Below are 18,270 nucleotides of genomic sequence, written 5' to 3' on the forward strand. Positions count from 1 at the left end.
GAGAATATGAAAGGAGGTACAGTAAAAGGAACAAAAGGGGTTGCAGCTAGGGGCTGCAGGCACGCTGCAAAGAATCTTAAGTAATGCCTGCAGTGCGCGCATGAGGTGCACTGACGGCACTACCCCCCTACTGGGTTCAATTCAGTTCAATGGATTTCTGTCAGAGTGAGGGAGGTTTTTTTATGTTAATGTCCATTAACCCTCGGGTAATCCGATGACACGAAACAGCGGCAATAAATTTTTTGCCGTAAGTGCTTGGACGACGCTTGGACCTACAAGAAAACATAAAGAGGAAACCAACAGGTATCGCGCATGTGCCACAGTCCTCCCCCAACTCAAGCACTTCACCTCCTGTTTTGACAGAGTTCAGCACATCTTTTTAGCTCTGACGTTTTTTGCTTTGTCATCATTTATCTGCATTTGTGAAGTGCTTTCGCTTTTGTTATTGTTATAAAAGTGTTTGCAAGTGATTGTTGATTATTTTGAATAATATTTCAAGTGTTTTTTGATAAGAAAAATAGTGAAGAATTTACTTTTTTTACATATATTTCTGTCTTTCAACAATATTTCCATCTTTCAGCTTCAATTGCTCAATTTTTTCTGGGAACACTTATTGCTTCTACATGGGCTATTTATAGAAAATTTATTCAGCTTTTCACTTTTTTATTAACGTTATTCATTACCGAGTAATTACGAAAAATGTAAGCGTAAATATGAGCAATCAAGAACCCAGTCGAGCCATGTAGTTCAGCCTAGGGTTCATGAATACGTGGATAATTTTTTGTATGCCTGTTTGTGCATCTGTAAATAACTTTAGTGTGCATATATTATATATCATTCGAATGGACATTCTTTGTACTTTATCGTGCTGTATACAGCAAGATGTAAAAATATCAAAGTTTCTATATAAAAATCTTTAGCGAACAATTAACTTCAGGTGAAAAAACAAAACTTAGGTCTTTGAGCTTCAATTGCTTAATTGTTTACTGGGAACACCTATTGATTTTAAGTAATATATATATAAGAAATTTATTCAGCTTTCACTTTTTTTCTAGCATTATTTATTACTGAGTAATTACGAAAAGTGTCAGTGTATATATGAATATGTGTTGAATGCCATAGTTTGGCTGGAATTTATACATGCGTAGATAATTTTTTTTATGCCTGTTTGTGCATCTGTAGATAGCTTCAATGTGAATGTATTACATATCATTCGAACAGCCATTCTTTGCACTTTATCATCCTGAACAGCAAATTGTAAAAATATCGATGTTTCTATATAATAATCGTTGCCGTATATTTTCTTAGAAAAAAAAAAAGAATATCTGTAATCTAATGACAACTGCTCAGTTTTATTCTAACAACACTGTACATATATCTTTCTTTTGTGCGTTTTATAGGAAATTTATTCAGCTTTCTAATGCCACCTTTATTTTTTTCTATCTTTATTCCTTACTTAGGTATGATATGAAATGTCAACATAATTAGGTTGGAAAATCTGAAAATTGCACTCCATAAAAAAATTAGCATTTTTTAATCGGTAGCAGCTAATTAGCAAAAATATTTATAGCAAAATGATTGCTTTCACGTATAAAATAAACTCCCCAAACCTAATTATTATATTATTCATGATTATTTCAAAAAAATATCTACGATTTTCCCTAAAAATCTCCAATTCATCAAATAAATATCTATGATTTTCCCTAAAAATTTCACATTCATCACATCTTTTTTATTATTTCCAAGCCTTGCAAAGATTTTCTGATTGCTTTAGGAAAAAATTCAATCATTTGCCAGCATCATAAAACAAACCAGAAGCCTATATCAGTTATAGTTTGGATGTATCGATTTTACAAAAAACTTTTCTGCTTGAGCCCCACTTTTCCCTCCATGGCATAAGTCGTGTACCAGGTAGCGCTATAGGAATCCCCGTAAGCGCAAGAGGGTCAAGATTCTAGGAAATTTTACTTTGTCTTGGTAGGAAATGTGTTTCAGATCAAAGTAATGTACCTTATGTTGGACTGGCCACCACCCCACAGGCATTTACCAGGGTTCTGTCTCCAGGGGTAGTCTTGGCATACTGGAAAAAGATAAGACTAGACTTCTGGTTAGTGATGGCAGTCAGTCCTGGTGATTGTCACTGTCAGCTGTGTGACCCTTCTTGTCCACAAGTTACATCAGGAAAGCCAGTTACCAAAAATTTTGTGTTTGCTCAAGAAGGTTATTTTTGGATTATTTGACATGACTGATTGTAAAGTTTCCCATATTAAAGTTAATGTGCACAGAATTTAAGACCTATATTCACATTGCTATTTTGTAAACTTAATCTAGATGTTAATGTGACAATGGCAGGTTCACTGAGATGTCAAGCAACAATGCAGATTTTTTCATTGGGGATAAAACCCACTGGTGGTTAGCTTTGTAGTCAACAAGACAAGTCATCCCTCTTTCTTTTGAGGGTTCAAGGCAGTGAATGTATTATCTTCAACTCAGTATTTTCCAGCAAGTGAGAACCTCCTACAGTGTACTTTACATTGCACAGTGTAGATGGTACTAAAGGTTTTTTGCAGCAACTCTTTTGTCTCTTATAATACTGTCGTATAAAGGACCTGTCTGCAGACAGAGCTGCTTATCATCAGGGATTGAAGTCTCCAATAATCTCAGATCTCTTGCTCAGAGATAGATGTATTCCATTACACATAAAAGTGCCCCATTGCTTGTCTTTATGGCCTAAATTTCATGATTCTTTCATTCATTCAATATGCTTACCTTTTGCAGCTGACTTAGTGGCAAAAATAAAAACTCCAGGTATCCAGGACTGGTTTACTGTACCCAACTTTACTCCCTCTCTCCTCATATCACAGAGGAAGAGAATGTACTTCTTTGCCTGTGTAGCTGTTTATCTTAAACTTTGAAAGACCAGATGTCAGGGAAGGTACTTCTAATTTTTTCATTTCCGTAGGCTGTTCCAAGAAGAATATAGCATGGAATGCAACCTCTCACTGACTCAAAAAGGTTATTCTAAGTGCACATAGCAATGTGACATTGCAAAGCAGCACAGAATCAGAGCCCTTACTCTATTTTCAGTTTATAAAAGGTAACCTTGGTTTCAGTTCAAATTTATGGGCATGTAATTAGAAGTGCCAGTCAACCTTTGGGAATATTTTACCTTAGAAATGTAATGCATAGATGGTTGCATAGCATATATTCAGCAAGACCAGCAGTAGCAGGTTGACTAATAGTAACTGCTTCAAATGAGGACTCAGGGTGGTTTTCATCATTATCATCGTAGTTCTCATATAGTTTCTTGTTTATGACATCCATAGAATAGATGTTTGGGGTCAAATGCTGTCAAAGATCCCAGTATTATATAACTCCCTGTTATTGCTGACATTCTTCTCCAGCTCTCTGTATCCTGAAGGTTAAAATCAGGGAAATTATATGGTGTTTAGCAGCTGGAACACTTACATTTAGCAGTTTTAGGTTGCATATGTGATGGGATTTTAGTGATATAATTTTTTTTTTTTTTTTACTGTTGATAGTATCCCATCACCCAAATGTTCCCTCCTCCCAGCAATTCTAACAGCATTATAGGAAATCCTGTCCCTCCCCAATAGAGTCTGATCAACATTTTACCATATCTCTTTGATACTTTTACTCATTTCAGAGAGAAAGGGAAGAAATAGAAGGTGATCCGAAGTATCTGGCTCCTGAGATTTTGGATCTAGATTTTGGCCCACCAGCTGACATCTTCAGTTTGGGTATGACCATTCTGGAATTGGCCACTGACCTTGATCTTCCAAAACATGGTGATGCTTGGCAAAAACTGAGACAGGGAGAAATGCCACCTGCTGCTTCATGTAAGTTACAGTATTATTATTTTTGCATGTTTGGCTATGCTACAATGTGTGAGTATTTTTGTAGCAAGTGTGGAAAGGGCTCAGAACTAATATTATCCAGTGCTTTTGTATAATATTCATTCTGCCTGCTTGAAGCTTCATGTAGATACATTTTTTTTTATAAGTAATATATTAGTAAGATGCATCTGTACAAGTACAAACTAATGTGTTATTAGGGCTTAGATGTGGGTCTTCCTTTGGGTCAGAACAACTTCATATCCTTTAAGTTTTCTAGCATCATTCTAGATGTACATTGTTTACTCTCATTTTGGTTTTGTTTAAATGATTTGTGAAGTGCTGTTGTTTCTCTTTTGAATATGAAATTAACCTTAACATCATTTGTTGTATAACCTACCTCTTAGTTCTTCCATTGTTTACCCCTTCCTGGGCCATAGTAGATTGAGTTCATTGTTTTCACTTTACCAAGTGGATGTGCTTTGGTATCTTAGATTAAATAACATATGATCTCATTGTTGATGTTGTAGTTTTTTAGCACAGAAAATACTCTAGGTCTATTATTTTATCAAGTAATTTGACTAGACCAATGAGTTAATTTATTTAGCTCTCACATGACTGGTCTGAAGAATAATTTTTGATAATGAAGCTTAGATTTTAGGTATTTTTTACAGCTTTCTCAAAATGTTATAAATAGGTTCATTGAAAATTTTATTGACAAAACATTTTTTACATGTTTGTCTCCAAAACTTGACATCGTTTATTATATATTTGATAATTACACAATAAATGTTTAACAGTTGGTGTTTACATTCTGCTCATATAAGGATTGGGTCATGTGGGTTATTCAACAAATATTCAGTGGTCAAATGACATTGACCAATTCAAAGACTGTCAGAATTACTTGTGTGTGTGTGTGTCGTTTCTTCTGAAACAATGAATTCCACATTCTAACATTGGGCATGATTTGTTTAAATTTGTTACTGTCATCATTATTCCATATACTCTGCCATTTATTGATTATGAAAGTGAAAATTTAATTTATTGTGCAGTTGTATTTTTTGGCTTATAATTTTGGAAGTTTTCAGTAGCACTTCTTGATTTGATGAATTACACATTTCTGTGATGGTATATTTTTTTATAGTTTTCATGGCTGATCTTATGGTACATATCTCTGCTGTGAACAAGTATTGTTAAACAAGTAAAATTGGCACATTTTTTTTGTTTATATAGCTGCAAATCCCATGCCTGATGATTTGGCCCATGGAACAAATTTTATATTTACATTTGTTGACCCAAATTGGGAAAGCTGGTTATATTCATAGATTATAGGATCAAAAAGTTTTTTGCATCACGTGTTTGTGTTTCTACTACACTAATTATTACTAAGTCAAAAAGAAGAGTTAGAGGTGTTTTACCACTTTCAACTATAATAGAATAGTTATGGTAAGTTTTAAAAGCTCCAGTGCATATGAGTTCCTCAATATGAACTGGGTCTAGAATCTTCAGAATTGCATCTGAGGCTGAACTGTGTATTTGACATCCATAGGTTCAAATAGACTGAACAGTTGCTTTGTTCAGCAGTGTCAAGGTTAGTTTGTAAGTTCCCCAATTTGCATGAGATGATTTCTTTTTCAGTTAATGCATTTTTGTATTTGGCTTTTATATAGACTATATGAACTTCCAGTTTAGCATGTCAAACATTATGCTTTACAACTTGCTGTTTAACTTATGGGTATGTGATGATCTCTAATCTTAAAGTCAGTCATTTCGTTTTTTAACTATTTACATTTTTGTGAAAATAGCTGATGTGGTCTTGTCTGTAAAGAAATGGAAACCTCCGGATAAAGTCCATATGTCTATTTTTACTATAGCAGTATTTATGATACGTTTGACATGTCTTGTGTTTGAAGCTGCTTAGTATATAGCATATTTGTTCATTTACATATTTTTTTATTTTGAATGGTACTTAATTACTGATGTCATGTATTGCTACTAGGAACACTTCCCTTTAGAATTCCTTTTCGAGTGAAAAGATCCAGAAGTTTTCCTTGAAAAGTGGCAAGTGACCACATATATTATTTTTGTGCAATGTTTTCAATATTTAGTAACTACATGTGGTATCAAGCTTTTTGTAAATCAAAGAAAATAATTAATGTTAGGTGTTTACATTCGGATGTACAATGGATATGACTTTCCATGTGGGATAGTGAATCTATAATTGGTCAATTGCTGTATGGTTCAGACTGGGTAGGTGCCAATATATTTTCATGCGTGTGCCATATGAATCATATATTTACCTGTTTCTGTAACAATTTGCAAGAGCAACTTTTTAGTGAAATTGTTTCATGATTGTTTACAATACTTGGGAGTTTTCTTGGTGTGGAGATGGGAATAATTACAGCATAACACTATTCTTCATGAAACAAATTTCTGAGCCACAAATGATTATAAACTTTAGAATATATACAGTATGATTTGGCTAATGGTACTAGATGTGTGATAATTTTAAAACAAACCTTATATCTTCTAGAGCAGATTTGTTATAATTTGAAGGGGCATAATATAATTCTTCCTTACTAGATTTTTTGGCCATTTTTTCTCCTAATATGTTGCTTATATCTTGTTCCTATTTTTTTGAGATAGCATGTCCTGGTGATTTGACAGAAATTCGATATATTTTTCTGAATGCCTGCCTTACATTTTTATAGGAGTATTGCTACAGATATCTGATGATGTTTTTCCTTGTATAACTTATGTCTCCACGATATTCTTCCTTTTATAGCTTTTCTTAACATTGCAGAGAGTGTGTTGTTTGTATCAATCTCTGTTAATATTATAAGCCATCATTTAGTAAGTTTCATCCTTGTAAAGTTATGATTTATCAGTGTTATTTAGCATTTTGATTATATTGTCAAATCTTTCAGCAATTAAAGGCTTATTTTATTGATTATGATAGAGTATCATACCAATAAGGCACTTAGTAAATACAAATCCACAATTGTATACAGTATATAAGCATAAGATGTATTTTGAAACAGTACAAGTAAAAAAAAAAAAATTAAAATTGGGAGCTTTCAACTGTGTGAATGACAGTGTTGCTCAGCCAAGAGGACCGCTGTGTAAACAGTTGAAAGCTCCCATTTTAAGTCATTTTATTTACTTTTATTTTTCAAAATAGTTTTTGCTGTTGTTGATAATTGTGATTTTTAATCAATATTTCCAGTCATAGTTTAGTGATGCACCATAGATAAGGTGCTATGTCTGTTAGGATGTGGTATAGAGTGAGTTATGATGCTTTTGTTAAATTTGTAATGAAATTATCTGTTTCATTTTTGTCTCTCAGGAAAGATTTATATGTACAGTTGGTTTATTTCCCAGTTGGCTTTATGAATATTTTAATGAGTAAGATGTCTAGTGGGGTTATTTTGCAAAAGTGAAATTAAAATTGGCAAATGATCACTAATATACAGGTCATCACATGTTTTACAGTGAAATATATCTACTATTTTGGATGAGCAAAGTGTGACATCCACTCATGTGAAAAGTCCCATGTGCTTTTAAGAAAAAAGTATTTTTTGCAGTGTCATTTAGACAGCATAAATGATTTGAATTATGGTTTGTTCTACTGCATTTCCTGCAAAATCATCTGATATACAATGTAACCCCAAATGGGGGAAATGGGCATGAAAATCAACAACTAATATGGACCCTCTTGGATTACTTAATACTTGAAGATTATTTAAACTATGGTTTTTATTCAGTTGATTATATAAAGTTGTGGATGGTGTAGGTATTCTCTGTTTGTAATATGATTGCTGAAATTTGTAAATCAGTGTTGCTCAGAATTATCACATTTTTTAAAATCTTACTGTGTAAATATTGCAGTGCCTAAGATTCCTTTTCTTCATGCGATGCTGTGTCTTGTAAATATTTGCCTTTGATGGTTAATTTGATTGATTTGATTTATGAAATTTAGGCTCTCAAGCCAAGCATTGGGGCACCTCCAGACATTCAGTGCTGAAGACAGTGAAAAGAGGGAGTTGGAGTGGTTACAGCAAGATAAGGGGATCCAGAAAAAGGAAGTGAAGTTCTAGAATCTAAAGGTGAAACTGGGAGGAAACCCCACAGCTGCGCAAAGACGTAACAGTTAGAGGTGGTGGAAAGTTTAATTGAAGAAAGGAAGCAGGAACGGAGTCAAGTAAAAAGCTAAAATGTGGATGAAGCCAGGTGCCAAAATGGACATTGCAAACACCCTTTGGCAGTGCTTGCAGTGCTCCACGTGAGCTGTGCTGATAGCGATACCCCTCTAAATGGGCCTGTTGATGGTACTGGGTTGTTTATATATTTTAAACATAGTGCTGTTGGTTGACAGCCTTTGAGGAGACACTGTATTTCTGAAAGATGGAATCTGGTCATAAGACCATTTACATTGTAACTGATTATGATTATATAATTATTGCATGTCGTATAATAATAATAATGATAATAATAATAACTAGCAAATGCTTGTTCCCAAATCCACATCATACCCATACCCATATTTGCACCATACCCGTATCAATACCCATACCCGTACCAATACCCATACCCATACCATACCATACCATACCATTCCCATACCTATGTCCACACCCATACCCATATGCATACCATATCCATACCTGTACCATACCCATACCCATACCCATACCCACAGCTAAATTAACCCTACTAACAATAGTCAGCAAAAGTCTGCAGGCAGCACCAGCCCTGTTTACCTTCCGTTCTTATACAGACAACTGACCATGTCTTGGTGTAGGTGCAGAAGCAGCTGTTGATGGGTTTTGAACCAATGCTGATGCCAGTGGTGGTTCTGGACCGTCACCAGTAGTGCCTGCTGTTGTTCTATAATTACCCGCTGAGTCCATTTCGAAATGAAAATAACAAAGCTCAGCCAAAAATCTTTTATTATATACCGTTGGGTCAGTTAATATTGAAAATTTCTGGACAGTTATTAAAATATTCTTGAAAGATGTCTTCACAACTCCATGATCCTTTGAAGCAGTCTTTAGCTCCTAAAGCATTCCTGGAGAAATGCCCATTGAATTATAACATCTTAGATTCCTAAAGACTCCAGGCTCCTGTGAAGCCGTCTTCAGCTCCTAAACGGATTCCTGTCAGATCCGCTTCCCTTCAGGGAAGAAATCCAGAATTTGTCTTCGGAATCATTTCTTCCACCTTGTGGAGAAATGCTCATTGGATTATAATGTCTTTTTAAATCTTAAAAACTCCAGTTATATAACAGGAGTAGTATTTACTGTGATCCTCATAATGCAGGTGGTTCATAGTTACCACATCAAGTTAATTAAGTATTTCTTAAATTTTAAAGGTCAAGCAATTATATTTTGATTTGAAAAACCTGTACATTTATTAAAAAATGTTGTTACATATCTATAAACATTTTGTTAATAGTACTCAATCTCAACACATTTTATCATAAAACCTGGAAAAAGGAAGAGGGATGGGAAAGGAGGAGGAGGAGTGATGGGGAAAGGGAAAGGGGGAAGGGCAAAGAGAGGAACACTCACACAAAACACACGCAAAGGCAACCAAGGAAATTAATATAATAGATATTAATAATAATACTTTATTTCAATTCTTGGCCATATACAAGAAAAATACATAGCAAATACTATATTAAAAACACCACTACACAACAGCTAGAATGTAGTAAGTAGACTAAAAATGTGCACTCACACAAGCACAAACAACAGCAAACACCATCTCTTCAGCATTTACTCAACTGTTTAACACACAACAGATCCACACACAACAAGTTTACATTCAAACAACAGATGCTATTTAATATTTTTTTGGCATATTTTTTTGGCATATTTAATATTACAAATACCACATGTAATCAAGAAAATAATTCCTGAACCTGATGCACAGATTCACAAACATTTTCCAATATCTTGACATGCTTTGCAATAATTATCTTGACAGTCATATGATACAAGAAAAATGTTAGAAGTTAGAAACAGAAATAAAAGGAAGTCTACTGTTTGCACAGTGTCAAGCAAACATTATTACATGGTATGTAAAGTTACCTGTAGAGCCTAACTGAGACAAGTCATGTAAATCGCAACAAACCTAAGGAAGTCTAGTATAAACTGATACAGGTATATTTATGAGAGAGGAGATGGGTATATGAGGGAAATCTAAGGAAAACTATTAATTTTATAGAAATGTCATCACTCATATAACTATAGTATAAAGGGGATTATATGCACAAAATATTGAAAATAGTTAAGAAAATGCTAAATGCATATGGACCTTTACATCAGACATTGTAGTGGTTGAAGCTGCTGGTCACTACCTTCCCCATTAGATGTATCTGCTACACCTAGTCAACTTTGACATTTTGAGTAAAGAAGAGAATTGCAGGGAAATTGACAACACACAAAGAGAAAAGAGGTGCATGGTGTGTGGTTCTTTTTTCATCAGTCACAATGCCTGTGTTTAACTCTGAATGGTTATTTAAACAGGTAGCAGTATGTAGATGCAGGTAAATATTACTGTCACTGCTAGTGTTACGGTACTGTAGCTGTAATGCCAGATAAATTACAGCCAGTCAAGGAATTGATTTTCTTGTCCTCTTTCAGGTTTGTCCAGTGAACTGCAGTTTGTGCTGAAGGGGCTGCTTAATCCCAAACCAAAGGAAAGGTTGACTGCAGAACAGGCACTTGTCTTGCCTTGTATCAGTCGTGTACTTTTCTTCAAAAGATTTCGAGATTGTTACAGGAAATCAGTAAGTGTAGTTAATCAATGATATTATTTAAAGCTGTAACTAACTTTTCTTTACTTTATTGTATGGTTTACCAAATTCTGTACTGTTTTCAACTGCCTTTGTTCTGTTAATCTGCTATCTTCTCGTCCATGTATTTCAAGTACTAATGCTTCTGTACGTTAGTGCGATTTACAGTTTTTCAGTGTTATGATAGTAGGGTAACATTGTGTATTCAGTAGTGATTTTAATTTCCTTTTTAATGGAAATTATGATACTTCGATCATCCTGGAAAACCAGTACCCCCTCCAGGTGGCCCCAGCCTTCTGCTCCTTCATCCTTAAGATAAATGAATCATATGAGGACATAATTTCAGAACTTCACAGTTAGTGGGAAGCGAGTCTCTGGCAGAAATAAAACCTTTTATTCACCTATCCCAGTGTCTGACAACTTCACAAAGGGCAACACTTGTCCTTTCCTTTGAACAGGAAAAATTCCTGCAGGAAGAGGCTACCCAGTAGTTCTGTACCCCTGTGGGCAAAGTTTCGGATAGGACAACCACTTCTGAGTTCCATGGGAAGCTCCACCTCAATTCTAACCTCTACCACTATCCTTGAAGTGCATATGAGGGAGATCCCCTATCATGTGGACCTGTTTTGGATGCTGCTGCAAAGACGCTGATACATTCCCTATAGGGGAGCACTTAAGATTTTATGAAATGGTACTTTAGGGTTCAAAGAAGCATTGGCAGGCTCAGACATGTCCTTCCCCAATGTCTCTTAGCTTTTACATTGCTCCCCCTTCTGCTAAGATATTGAGGAGTATTGTAGTTAACTCAGAGTGAGCCCAATAAACACAGCTGTACATTACCTGCTCTACTGGGCAAGTGTTCCTGAAATAACTCTCATACAAGCCTCCAGTTGTCCCTAGTGGGTCTTACTAGCAACAGAAGAGAAGCAACAGCCTCCTTTCGTCTAGCAGAGAGGCATGCCCATCAAAGGAAAGGAAATGCAGCTCTTAGATTGTCAATTTAGGGCAAGGGAAGAGGTGGAGCCCAATGCAAGGATCACTAATTATGAGGTGCAAAGACTGATATCCTAAGAAAATACCATAGGAAAACATACTTTTATATAAGCTACTTACCAAGTAATTACATAGCTATTAGTTTCTATTAACCGGCAGCTAGAATTTTGAAATGTGCATTAGCGCTACTTTTGTTTTGGCTAGGCGAGTGACCCCGCCCACTTTCAGGGTAAGAGAGGAACCAGCTTAGCAAACGATCTCAATATGTTTCTGCCAGCTGATGGCTGTGGTTACAGTGATTGGCAGCAGCTTTTTTTTTGGAATTTCTCTTCTCTTTTGATCTTGGAATCATTGGTAAAGTATTCTCTTTATGGTAGCCTTTTTCGGCACAATTAGACACTGTTAGGTTTTCACTGGAGACCAGTATTACCGATTTTGAGAATTTTTTGACTCGTGACTTGTCAACAATGTCCGATTTGGGATCTAAAATTTTTAGGTATTGCTGTAAAGGTTGCAGTACACAACTGACTCAATTCTGCTATGACCCTCATACTCTTTGTACATCTTGCAGGGGTCAGATATGCTCCCCTGATTTGACTTGTGAGGAATGTTTCATGGGATCCTGAAATGTGGAAGACTGAGTAGTCATTTGACCAATTTAGACAGTGACAAAAAGAGGAAAGCAGCAGCTAGAGATAGTAGCAAGGAGACTTTAGCGAGTCAGGTGTCTGCAAAATCTGTTTCTGATAATTCTGATTCTTTGTCTATTGTTCCACCTGATCCCATCTCAATCGGTACCAATCACTCCGCACCCTGGCTCCCTTATTCTCGATCCCGACCTCGTTACCAGCTCTTGAATCTAGAATTAACCTCAAGTTTGGATTATTGGCTAATACGATTGAGAAAATTGGCGCTTCTGTTGAAGTTCTGATGGATAAGGTGAACATGAAAGGTGATGATGAAGTGTTAGTGGAGGAGGTGGCTGTCTGTCCTGCCGATTCTCCTAGGCCAAGGTCCCTGGCAAACTCCTTTAAGCCTGGGAGGGGCCAAACTGGCAGCTCAAAGGAGGTCAGTGGGATCTGCCCACAGGCAGTTGCTCCCTCAGTCGTACCTGTTGCCAAGTCCCAGCTTAAGACAGAGCGCCGCTGAAAAGGCATCTCTATGGAAGTGGATCGTCTTTCACCTAGTGTTTCCAACAGTGACTCCATTCCTAGGCACCAATGGCATTTTCAAGGTGAGTCTCGCCCTCTGAAGAGGCATGCCTCAGGTGTTTCTCAGCCTCCTGCAGTTCCTGTTAAGAAGGTTAAAGAAACTTCTCCAGAGCATCAACCTTCCTGTAGCTTTTGGGACAGTCTGGAACAATTCTCCCAGGATCATCCAGAGTTAGTGGGACAATTTCATCCTATTAGGCGCGCTACTGCTTGCAAGCTCTTTTTCTGCATCGAGGACTTTGTCGTCTTCTAAGCACCCATCTTTACTTTAGGAGGATTTGCCCAGGCATGTAGTGATGTCGGAGCGCTTATCAGCTCCCCTGTGCCCAGCTCCTGCTCCTGTAGCTCCTGAACAGTCAGCTTTACCTGAACGTTCTTTGGCTTCTGAGAAGCAGTCTTTGGTGCCAATGTGCCCAGTGGTGCCAGAACTTCCATTACCAGTTGAACGTGCTGCTTGTTGTTGTGTGGCTCTTTCCGAGCGCCCTGCGTCTTCTGTGCAACCATCGTCTCCTGAGCGCCCCTTAGCCGAGGGCCCTTTGGTTCTGAGTGACCGCTGGTTCCCATGCGCTCCCCAGCTCTTGAGTGCTCATCAGCTTCTGAGCGCCCATTGGCACCCATTCACCATTTGCCTGAAGGTACTCTGTTGGTGCCCAAGTCTATTTCCGCTTGCAAGTGCCCGATTTCGTCCGTTTCTTCGGCAGCACCTGTGTCCTCTTCTCTGCTGCCTACTCCTGCTCCGGCAGTTGCAGTTTCGCTCCCAGTTACGTCTTTTTCTTAGTCTTCTGCAGCGCAACAGGCTCCCTTTGTTATGGATCCTTCTTTTCAGTCGATGCAACGCAAATTGGATAATATCCTGGGTTTAATTCAGAAAGTGCCATCGGCCCCTCAGCCCATTGAGGAACTGTCGCCAATTTCTTCTTCTGAGGAGGAAGAAGTAGATCCTGTTACCGCTCCTTCGGCATATGCCTCTTTACTCAGATTTCTGCTGGTGACTTTTCCAGACTTCTCTCTGACAGCTCCGGCTTCTCCAGCTTCGACGTACTTAATGGACAATCAGATGACTTCTTCGAGACTACCTAAAATGGTGCTGTCCTCTTCAGCTAAGAAAGCTCACCGTGAAGTGGAAAGCTGGCTCTCGAGCAAGAGGGAGGAGGGAAGACCCTCTTTTAGTTGTCCTCTGTCTAGATTGTTGCAGAGAAAATAGTTAATACCTTTCGTATGCGACCGGAGAGGTCCCATCCATTGGAGTTTCCGCCTCCTCCCAGGGAGACTTCTCCAGGTTAATTGACTCCTCCAGGTTAATTGACTCCTCCAGACAGTTGGCATTCAGTTCAGCTAAGATTTTGTTCTGGTCCTTGCAATTGGACCACCTTACCAAACACTTGTTTAAGGTCTTGGAAGTTCTCAGCTTTCTCGACTGGGCAGCAGGAGCTCTTGTCCGCAAATTAACCCTTAAATGCCTGTTGGACGTTTTAAACGACATCCAAAATTGTCTGTCGAATGCCGAGTGGACGTTGCAAACGTCGACTGAAAATGCTTTTTTGAAATATTCGCGGAAAAATAATTATAAGCCTAGTTTGCAGAAGATTTCAAATCCTGCGCCTCGGCGGATGCTGGGAGTTCACGGATCCAGCTGTTGTTTTGTTTCTGAGCGTCACCCAGACGCGCATGCGCGAATTTCCCCCATCTCGCATCAGAGAGCATCAGAGTAGCGCCTTGCGGGAGCAATATTTTGATGCAGATGTGTTTTGTTGAGCTTTTGCGAGTGTTAGCGTATTCGTGCTGCAACAGAACGTTTGCAGAGATGTCGCAAAGGCGTCAGGAGCGTGAAAGGCACACAGTGCCTGTCGGAAGTGAGCGTGTGAGGAGAGTTTTGGACTTGGATGCTGGAGAAGGACCCAGCAACCAGAGTGACCCAGCTTCTCAGCAGCGTGTTGTTCGGCCACGTGTGACCTATGGCGACCAAGGACCACATCCCGTTCCTTTTACGACCCCTAGGAAGCATCGGGGTGTCCTGAGGGGCATCCGAAAACATTTGGGAGGCCTCCAACAGAAGGACATTGATGAGTACTTGTTGGAGCTCGATCGAGAGCAGGTCGAAAGTCCTGATTTCGGTGGTAGTTGGTCATCTAGCGATGACGACATAACGCCTGACGTGAGCGATGACGAATATTTGCCACCAATGTCCGTACGGGATCCTCAGCAGGAAAGTGAATTAGAGTTTAGTGGGTTTAGTGCCTACGAGGGAGAAAGTGAGTTGGAGGAGGAAGAGGATGACTCGATTGTGGCTGGTGGGGACAAAACAGAAAGTGATGGGGAAAGTGAAGGAGACGGCCCAGCTGGGAGTGTGAGAGTGCGAAGACGTGCCCGTGCACGTGCGCGAGCGCAAACCCGTAGAAGGTCGCAACGTCGAGGTAGCCCAGGTGAAGGCCGTTCGTCCGAAAGTGATGAGGGGTGGTCGGAGGACCCCACCCCACCTAACATGCACCCATTCACGGCAGTACCTGGACTGACCATCCCTGTGCCTCTCACGGTACTGGGGTTCATTCAGCTTTTCCTGACGCGGGAATTGCTTGAATTCCTGGTTCGGAGACGGTAGATTATGCTCGGTACTGCCGTGAGGAATTGCGGACGACGCCGCACCGCTGGCGGGCTGCAACCTCACGGACATGGCGCACTTTTTGGGGCTCCACATATTCTTTGGGATGATGCCTGCTGTTGACGTCAGGCAATATTGGAGGCGGAATTTTTTTAAACGCCTAATGTGGCGGCATTATGTCCGTGATAGTTTCCTGGCGTTGGACAGGTATTTCAACGCCTTCAACCGAAGGGCTATACCCCAGAATAACCCCGACCGCCTCATCTTAGTCCGCCCAGTGTTGGAGTTCATTCGTGAACGATGCCAGACTCTCGTGGTTCCTTCAAGAACCTTTCTTTGGATGAGGGTATGATGCCATACAAAGGGCGTCTAAGTATCAAAGTGTACAACCCGAAGAAGCCAAAGAAGTATGGTGTAAAGTTATTTTTTATTACGGAAGCCAACGCTGGATACGTCGTGGACTTCTTTGTGTATTCTGGGGTCTTCTCCACGCTGCGTGACTCTGTCTTCGGTCATGTGAATCGTTTCTGTAACCAGGGATACCACCTGTTTATGGATAATTATTATAACTCGGTATCCCTGGCCCAGGAACTGTATGAAGCAGGTGTGCACGTCAGTGGTACCCTTTGGTTGGTGCGTTGGGCCCCGAATGTCCTCAAGAGGTTTGCTAGCCACCCGCAACATCTTGCAAGAGGAGAGACAGAGTGGCAGCGGAAGGGAGATGTCTTCGTCATCTGTTGGAAGGGGGTCCGACTCGTGCCCATGATTACGACGAGTCATGAGCCCATCCAAGAGGAGATCACCCAGCGGAAGAAGACACGCCGGCAGGGCCGAGTTACGTATGAGGAGTTTCGTGTCCAACGCCCTACTGTCATCGGGCACTACAACAGGCACATGGGAGGAGTTGATCTCTTTGATCAACTCATCCAGTATTATCCCTTCGCCAGGAGAACCAGGAGGTGGACACAGAAGCTCCTCAAATACCTCCTTCAGTTGGCCCTTCAGAATGCCTACATCATTTACTGTGGGTATAATTCGGACGCTCGGAGGTTGACCCACATCCAGTTTCTTGAGGTGGCTGGGAATGCCCTCCTCAACTTCGATCCGGAGGAGTGGCCTTCCAACGGCGCCCCTGCTCCGAGCTCCAGCTCTGCCCGAGAGGAAAGGTCAGATGTCGTGAGATACCCGACATCATAATTCCTCATCCTGCCGGCGCTGCCCCTGCTGCCCCGACCTTGATGATGACGCCGCCCCTGAAGATGCTGCCGCCCCTGAAGGTGCCGCCCCTCGAATTCCAGTGTCCTGTCGGGTAGCCGACCCTGTGTGTCGGCTGCAGCCAGAAGATCACACACTGGAGCTCATCGAAGGGGGCAGACAGAAACGTTGCCGGGTGTGCCATATGAATGGCAAGAGGAGAGACAGCCGGTACGTGTGTTGCACCTTCAAGGTAGCACTTTGCAGGTTGGATGAGTGTAACCGCAGGTACCACAATGCAGTTATTTATTGGAGTGCGCCTGCCCGAGCGACACCGGAGGGCGCAGCGAGCCAATGAAGGCTGGCCCACCAGCAGTAAGGGCGCGCGTCTCCCTCCTCCACTTGTGCCCCGTCATGTCGGGAGGAAAAAAAATGCAAGACTCTTCAATGGAGGAGGGAGAAAATAAGAAACAGCATGAAGAGTCAGGATTACGAGTGAGTATTCTGCATTTATTTTTTTTTTAGTTTTATATTTACGAGTGAGTATTCTGCATTGAATTTATTTTTAGTTTTATATTTATTACAAGTGTTTATATATCTGTATTCATTGCTGTTTTGTATAATTTCGTTTTATGCAAAAACAAAGTTTTTCACAACCATTCCTTTTAGTTATGTTTTACTAACAAAGTAAAAAATAATATATATATATATATATATATATATATATATATATATATATATATATATATATATATATATATATATATATATATAAATATATATAAAACAATATATATATATATATATATATATATATATATAAATAATATAAAATAATATATATATATATATATATATATATATATATATATATATATATATATATTTTTTTACTTGGGTATATATTTATCTCATATTCTGGTATATTCAATCCTATACCTTATTTTGCAACAAACGGAAAGTCTCTATATTTAGATTTTTGGTGAATATTGAAAAAAAAATATATATATATAAAATCCTGTCATTTCTTATATTTTTGCCATTTCATATTATATATAAAGTGTCATACATCAAAATGTGCGCATTATATATATATAACAAAAAATAAATTTTTTAGCTTTTCACAGTTTTTTTTGGATAACTGACAAAAAACATTCTGTCAACTTTCATTCTGATTGAAAACGTGATATTACATTCGATAACAATCAATCATTTACCTTCATTTTGCAACAAATGGAAAGTCTCTAGCACAATATTTAGATTTTTGGTGAATTTTTTAAAAAAAAATTTCCTCCGCTCATGCTCCACATGAATCCACCTGTAAATCCTGTCATTTCTTGCGTCAGCTTGCCGTAATTTTTTCGCTGTTTCATATTATTCGTTACATAAAGTGTTATACATCAAAATGTGCGCAATTTCATGTAGAATACAACAAAAATAAATCATTCCTTTAGCTTTTCACAGTTTTTAAATATTTACATCGAAATAACAATAAATGACAAAATTTTAACATTCTGTCAACTTTGACTTGACCGAAATGATCGAAAACGCATTCGTAAGCCATAATTATTACATTTGAGTAACAATCAATCATTTACCTTCATTCTGCAACAAACAGAA

The 18,270-nt window shown here is 38.8% G+C and overlaps 1 protein-coding gene across 2 annotated transcripts in view; it reads left to right on the forward strand.

Annotated features, from left to right (window-relative positions):
- The window catches only part of Myt1 (protein kinase, membrane associated tyrosine/threonine 1), a 52,092-nt gene that overhangs the window by 20,329 nt on the left and 13,493 nt on the right, over positions 1 to 18,270 (forward strand). For both annotated transcript variants that reach the window (XM_067127210.1, XM_067127211.1), the window contains exons 6-7: positions 3,668 to 3,860; positions 10,502 to 10,647. In XM_067127210.1, the coding sequence (XP_066983311.1) occupies positions 3,668 to 3,860; positions 10,502 to 10,647 (339 nt within the window). The remainder of the gene's footprint in view (positions 1 to 3,667; positions 3,861 to 10,501; positions 10,648 to 18,270) is intronic.

Source organism: Macrobrachium rosenbergii, chromosome 25, assembly GCF_040412425.1.
Source record: "Macrobrachium rosenbergii isolate ZJJX-2024 chromosome 25, ASM4041242v1, whole genome shotgun sequence".
In the NCBI taxonomy this organism is placed as follows: Eukaryota; Metazoa; Arthropoda; class Malacostraca; order Decapoda; family Palaemonidae; genus Macrobrachium; species Macrobrachium rosenbergii.